Source organism: Oryza sativa, chromosome 8 (assembly GCF_034140825.1).
Source record: "Oryza sativa Japonica Group chromosome 8, ASM3414082v1".
Taxonomy (NCBI): Eukaryota; Viridiplantae; Streptophyta; class Magnoliopsida; order Poales; family Poaceae; genus Oryza; species Oryza sativa.
In genome coordinates, this window is record NC_089042.1 from 3553504 (window position 1) to 3560642 (window position 7139).

At 41.6% G+C, this 7139-nt stretch overlaps 1 protein-coding gene across 2 annotated transcripts; it reads right to left on the bottom strand.

Annotated features, from left to right (window-relative positions):
• Positions 1-2062: 2062 nt before the first annotated feature.
• Positions 2063-5528, bottom strand: LOC4344715 (zinc finger CCCH domain-containing protein 56). 2 transcript variants are annotated; one of them, XM_015792643.3, is made up of 3 exons: positions 5397-5528; positions 4500-5325; positions 2063-2689 (listed from the first exon to the last, which is right to left on the bottom strand). In XM_015792643.3, exons 2-3 carry the CDS (start codon positions 5317-5319, stop codon positions 2406-2408), a joined length of 1104 nt encoding a protein of 367 aa, XP_015648129.1. In that variant the 5' UTR covers positions 5320-5325; positions 5397-5528; the 3' UTR covers positions 2063-2405.
• Positions 5529-7139: the final 1611 nt, after the last annotated feature.

The following is a 7139-nucleotide window of genomic DNA, read 5'->3' on the forward strand; positions in this document are numbered from 1 at the left end:
AATTTGTTCGACGCAATCACGCGCTAACATAACATATACTCCCTCCGTCCCATAATATAAGGGATTTTGAGTTTTTGCTTGTAGTGTTTGACCACTCGTCTTATTCAAAAAATTTATGCAAATATAAAAAACAAAAAGTTGTGCGTAAAGTATTTTGGATAATAAAGTAAGTCACAAAAAAGTAAATAATAATTCCAAAATTTTTTGAATAAGACGAGTAGTCAAACCGTGCAAGCAAAAACTCAAAATCCCTTATATTATGGGACGGAGGGAGTATATTGTTGCAGCACGGTCAGTCATTGAGAGAGAATCCATTATATGCCATTAACTTTGTCACACGTCTACTATTTGCTGTTGACTTTATCAAGTTCTACAATATGTCATCGACTTTTGCTTAACTTCTACGATTTACTATCATTGTTCGGTTAGCCTCCGTTAGCACTGACAATTTTGTCCAAATGACTAAAATACCCCTAAGATAAAAACTTCCAAAGTTTGGATAAAATTATCAAAATATCGTATTATAAACATAAGATTGTAAACATCCAAAATTTGTCCAAAAACTTAAAATCTGATATTTTAGAATTTTTATCCAAATTTTGAAAGTTTCTGTCCTAGGGGTATTTTGGTAATTTTGACAAATTTTTACAGTACTAACGGAGACTAACCGGACAGCGATGGTAAGTCGTAGAAATTAAGTAAAAATCTATGGCATATTGTAGAACGTGATAAAGTCAATGGTAAATCGTAGACGTGTAACAAAGTCAATGGCATATAATGGATTCTCTCCTAATAGAAGTATATTTGTTGTCAACTGGTGATCTAGATCTACACGCGTACGCTGGTCCATGACCTCTCTCTCCGACGAAGAAAAGAAATGGAAAATCCAAGGAATTGAATCAACTACATGAACGTACTGAGAGAGCGTCCAAATTTCTGGCCCAAATGAATTAATTTCCATGCATCATGAGAGGACTTCAAAGCTAGCTGGTCATTTTTAAGTTTGAATATAACTAACCGTGTAAAGACCTGCAGCCAGTTTTCTTGTTTTCAACAGATTAATAATTCTCCCTTGAAAAATTTACATGCAGCATCATTGTACTCTTTTTTTCTTTTGCGAGGATATATCATCATTGTACTTTAGCCGGTCATTTTTAAGTTAAAATTAACCATGGAAAACTCTGTCGCTTTTCTGATTTTAATAGATTCTGGTAGCTTCTTTTGAATTACTGCAGAATAACATTGGCCATAGTGGATGACATTTTTGTTTTTTTTTAGGTCTCCTATTTTATAATATATACTAGAAAGATCGAAGTGCCAATTTTAATATATATATCATCCATATGTTATTCCATCGAGGACACGGTTAGATGTATTAAAATGAAACATGAACCTAACCTCAGTCTGGATTGTTTTCAGTGCCTAGGACATGTCTGTTCTTTTCACCAATTTTTTTAGTGCAATATATCACCCACCAATTGCAAGATGCATCCTTGGATAAGATGATTCGAAACAATCTATAGCATATAGCAGCATAGTATATATCTTTGCCCTTGGCAGCAACTAATTTGTTTTAAGTGCTCTTTGTCAAGTGCCAATAATGGAAGAGCTGGATAATGTTATTAAGCATGGCAAGATTCCAATATAAAAAGAAATGTGCAATGAAAGATTCCTCCGACCAAACATTTTAACAATCATATGCTGAGCTATCATTTTTTTTTCTACTGATTGTTGTTTTGTCTCCTAGAAGAACCTGTACTAATCCACCAGATACCATATATTTTTGTACTACTTTCTAGTGATTTAACATCAAAACCTCTGAATATATGGGGTATATAATTTGCAACATAATAAATAAATGAATGCACATTCTAGTCTACTGGGAGAAATCTAATAAAATAGGGGCCCAATAACCACAATGCATAGTGTTTGGTTGTGATCCTGTTAGTTTCTCTACACAAGGCCCAAAGGCCCATAAAGGTGTGAGTGTGACTGAGCCACTGGACCCAACCCATTAAACAATGCATAGCACAAGTGACAGCCAAAGCAGAAAAACAACAGATGACAGGTAAACAGGCAGTTCATACTTTCAGATAACCATATCTAACTTTCCAGGTACAGGTATTGCAACCATGACTTCATATCATGTAAGCACCATACATGATATCAGGTATTGCAACAGACAGCACAACATAAAATTCAGTCTAACAACCCGCAGACTATGTCTTGACTCTGACCAGGTTTCCACATGGCTAATCTAAATGTCTTGAGACCAGGATTCCAAAATGGCTAACTAATTGACATCTCCTTTTCGCTCAAGACAATGGTTTTTCCCAATGGCTAACTATAGCATCTTGTTTTCGCCTTCAGGTGGTGGCGACGAAAGATCAAAGGTTTGATTTCGCCTACTCGGTTTCGTCTATCCAGTCACCATAGATCCTGCTGATCTTGTCAGGGCCCTTCCATTTCTGAATGGGCCTCTGTACCTGCCCAGACCTTTGGCCGGCAATGGTAGAACGCTGCGCCTGCACGCCTAGATGGTACACGTCTGCATGAGGGAGCACTGTGGTGGATGCAGCAGCGGTCTCTGCTGGAGCTTTCGCAGATACCACAGCTTGCTTGGAGTCGGGAGTTGCTGCAGCATCCCTGCTGTCTATGTCAACAAGTCCCCCACCATACTTGTGGAGTTCTGAAATGAAATTCATGAAAAATGTAAGATACATCAGGTGGGGTTTTTGCTGCCTCAATTAAATGACAAATGAAACATTTCAATTAACAGGACTAAATTGCAATAAGTTTATCTAAAGATTCTCAAAGGTGATTTAAAATGTAGGAGAAAGATATATACATAACAGAACAAATTGTATTCTGTAAATCTGCAAACTGTCAATAGCTCATAAATATAGTCAACATCCAGTAGGAATGCATCAGGCTAAAAATGACCACCTCTTTCAGTGTTTCTACTGCATATTTCAGTTTTAGTGAATACTCCAATCTTGTACTAAAGAAGAAATGGAGAACATCATGCAAGATAAAAATGTGCAAATGGGGAAAAAAAACTAACTGTCCACATGTAACCCTGACGCAACAGAAAGCAAACCCTTAAAACAAAGTTAAGTGGGTAGAAACTAGCAACAGATATGGTCACTAAACCAGCATTTCATTCTGACTAAATCTAAGAAATTTCTTTTTGAAGCCAACACTTAAACTAAACAGGCTAATAAGTGAATTAGACTCAGATCAACATGTAAACTGCAAATGACTAATAAAAGCAGAAATATTCCTAAACTGCACAAGATAAACGGTGACACTGATAATTGAATCTAGAATTTAGTAGAGGCTCCTGAAGAGCAAATGTAACCTGTCAAGCCAGGACTTCCCTCTTCAAATTCAGATATCATCATAGTGTTCTCATCCTAGGAATATAAGCGACTAAATAATGTGATGGTCACTTAAAGAACATGTATGCTACTGTGCTCTTAGTAGCCATGATCGTATTGTGCGCTTAACTCTAGAATGCCTTTCTACTCTGAGCAATGACCAAGATTCAAGACATCAAGGAGTTGCCTGTATCTGGCAGCAAATGTTGTACAAAGAGGATAATAATATAGGTACAAAGACTGGTCACTCATCTATAAACAAGTGGTGAAGTGGACTGAAACCTATATATTGTGCAGTGGTAACAGGTCGACCGTGAAAAGTTCAGAAAATACCTACACTACAAGATGATCCAACAAACATGACCTATGAGAAAATTGTAAATGTTATCGCGATTCACAGCTTGAAGTACAAAGATGTGTTTCACCAGCACAGCGCAGAAGCTTCACTGGGACAATGACATGCATATTCATTTAAGTTGAAGAAACAATAAGCTAGAACGATCTAAGTTTTGAACGATCACAATACCATCACACTGGGAACTTCTGAATACTTGATATGCGCTGAAGCCAACACTAGACCCACCATCAATGTTGTGCTTCATAATCCATATAGAATACATGGCCTCACTCATAGTCTCAAAAAGAATAGATTTAGGAATAGATTTGTTGTATAGTTCAGTAAATATGTTGGGAAGGATATATTCCTGTCCTAAAGGTGTGCTATATACTTGATGAATAAAACAAGATTTCAAGGTAGAGCTGTGATGCAATGTACTAGTAAATAACTAAAACAACACAGCCCTGATGTATATCAGAGAAACAATTGTTAATACCTAGAATTGTCACAGCTATCAGGGCACAAGTGAGGTTTTATGTCCAATCAAACTAAATCTCTGATGAAACAAGGTCACAGATCAAATGAAGATTGATAAGTTCATCGCACATTATGGTCTACCGAAAATGAAACGAAGCACCATCCACACACTAACTACAGATTCAATAACTACATATTCAACCGTAGAACAAATCACAATAGGCTAAATTATCTCTAAAAACACAGGGTAACATATAACAATTCAAGAATTTGACAAATGCATACTATGAAACAAGCAAACTCACCAGCTGCTCCATGAGCGAAGTGGCATTTGCTGCCAAAGGGGCAGTACCCAGTCATCTCCCACTTGTTACAGATCCTCGTCTTCCAGTTCGACGGCTTCTGCATCGGCCCATTCCCCGCCGCGGCGGAGGCGGAGGCGGCCGCGGCGGCCGCAGAATTGTAGCTCCCGCCACCGCCGCCGCCGCCGACGCTCGGCGAGAGGCTGATCGCGACGCTCTCCCTGGCCTTGGACTGCTCGTCGTGGAGGAACGTGCACGCGTCGCCGTAGGGGCATCCCTCGTCGGTGTAGAACTTCTTGCAGTGCCTCCCCTTGTAGGCCCTCCCGGAGCCGCCGCCGCCGCCGCCGCCGCAGCCCGCGTCGCCGCCGGCGGTGGGTCCCGACGACGTCATGATGGGGATCTGGTGCTCCTCCCTCGCCTCCGTGGCCTCCTCGTGCGCCGCGACGATCTCCTGCCAGTTGGGCGGCGGCTTGCGGAGCTCCTCCATGCCGTGGGCGAAGTTGCAGTTGGTGACGTAGGGGCAGGTCCCCGCCCTGAACTTGCAGCACAGCTTCGTCTTGAAGAACATCTTCCCGATCGCCCGCGACTTGCTCGTGTTCCCGCCGCCTTCGCCGCCGCCGCCGCCGCGGGATTTCTTGCCCGGAGGTGGCTGCTCGCTCCCGGCCCTCGAAGAGCCGCCGCCGCCGCCGTCGGCGTTCCACTGGCTGTTGTAGTCGTCCTCGGTGGCCCATATCCCGGCGTCCCCGCCCTGCGCCGCCGCGTTCGCCCAGGCGTCGGGGCCCGCCGCGTCCGGGATGATGTGGATGGCGTTGGTGTAATCCATCACCCGCTACCTGCAAGAATCACAGGCTTCATCTTCCCCCGATTGAGGATTGAATCGAAGGAGAATTAGGGGCTTACCAAGAATCGAAGGCAGCGGAAGAAGGAGGAGGTGGGAGAGACGAACAGCGAGGTCACTTGCTTGCTCGGTGATGGCGAACGGCGGCGCCGGCGGCGAAGGCGGCAGCGGTAATCCGCCGGAGGAGATGAGTTGAGGAGAGGGGAAGAGATGGGATGTATTAATAGGGAGTAGCAACTATGGTAGGATGATGACACGTGTCCCGGCACGAATCTTAAAGCGACAAATCGCCGCAAACCCTAGGTTTTTCGACGCTTGGTTTTTCCGATTATACCCCGCACGAGGTCGCATCCGATGCCAGTTTTGCTTGGTGTAGTGATCACCCGCTCTTGACGTGGAGACGTGTCCCGACACGAATCATAACGTACAAAACGTCGTGAACCATAGTTTTTCGGCGCTTGGTTTTTCCGGTTATACCGCGTGCTTAGTCGCATCCGGTGCCGCTTATACTTGGTGTAGTGATCATCCGTCTAGAGACATGTCCTAACATTAATCATTACGCGATACCATGAACTTAGTTTTTTTAGGGGGGATTATACTCCGTGCTCATCCACATCCCCACCGTTTCCTCTCAGTGTGTCAATTACCCATTATATGATGATGCAGCTTCCCCTTAGTGTGCCGATTACCCATTATATGACGACGACGCCATGTGGTGGCATGAATCTTTGCGGGACAAACACTATAAACCCTATTTGTTTGCCCTTTAGTTTATTTTTCCAATTATACCATGTGCGTGTTCGCATTCGTCTCACTCCTCGTTGATATGGTGATAAAACCACGTGTCCAAGCTCAAATATGTGCACAACTAGAATTTCTCTTTTTAGTTTTATTTCTAGTTATGATGTATCCTTCATGGCTCCATTTGTGTCATTCATCATCCAAAGTGGACATGCAAAAATCTTTGTGCCACTAAATAAATACTACTTCCTTCGTTTCATAATGTAAGATTTTCTAACATTGCCCACATTCATTTAGATGTTAATAAATCTAGATATATGTATGTATTTAGATTCATTAACATCTATATGTATGTGGTCAATGCTAGAAAGTTTTATATTGTGAAACGGAGGGAGTATAAACCAAATGTTTTTTTTCTCTCGCTTGGTTGTACTTATGCTATTTTCTCATAAGGTTGCTCGATCAACCAAGAAGGCAACACCTCAAGTACATAAGTAGGTTTTGAAATGATATCGATGGCTTTGCATGAAAATGCTCTATCTCATATAAGTTTGTCAAAATCTCGTTTATGTCGTACGATTTTACAACTTCCTGGTTTTATTAGATGTTTGATTCTATTGAATTTACGATTTCTATGTACTCGATTATAAGGTTGTGATCCTACATAGAACTTTCTATTCCAATTCTAAATCACGATTTTAACCACCTTGACCTCAAAAAACTCCATGCCTCATCCTATATGCATATGCCACGAGATCTCTTACTGTTCATTCCTTCTTTTCTTTCAAAAAAAAAAAGAATGCGAGACCTCGTACATACATTGCTTAACTGACATACCATAACCAACCACATGTTGATTGTTGTTCTGGGCTTAAGTCGTTAGATAGATGATGCGGCAGATTTTTTTATTGTTACCAATTGATGAGAATTTTAGACGGCAGTAAGCCTGGAAGGGAGCAGCGTTATGGTATTAATCTGGGCTATGCGATTGGATTGTAACAAATATTAATGCAAACATACAGATCACGTCGTTGCAGACGAGATTCTATAGATTCTAGGAATAT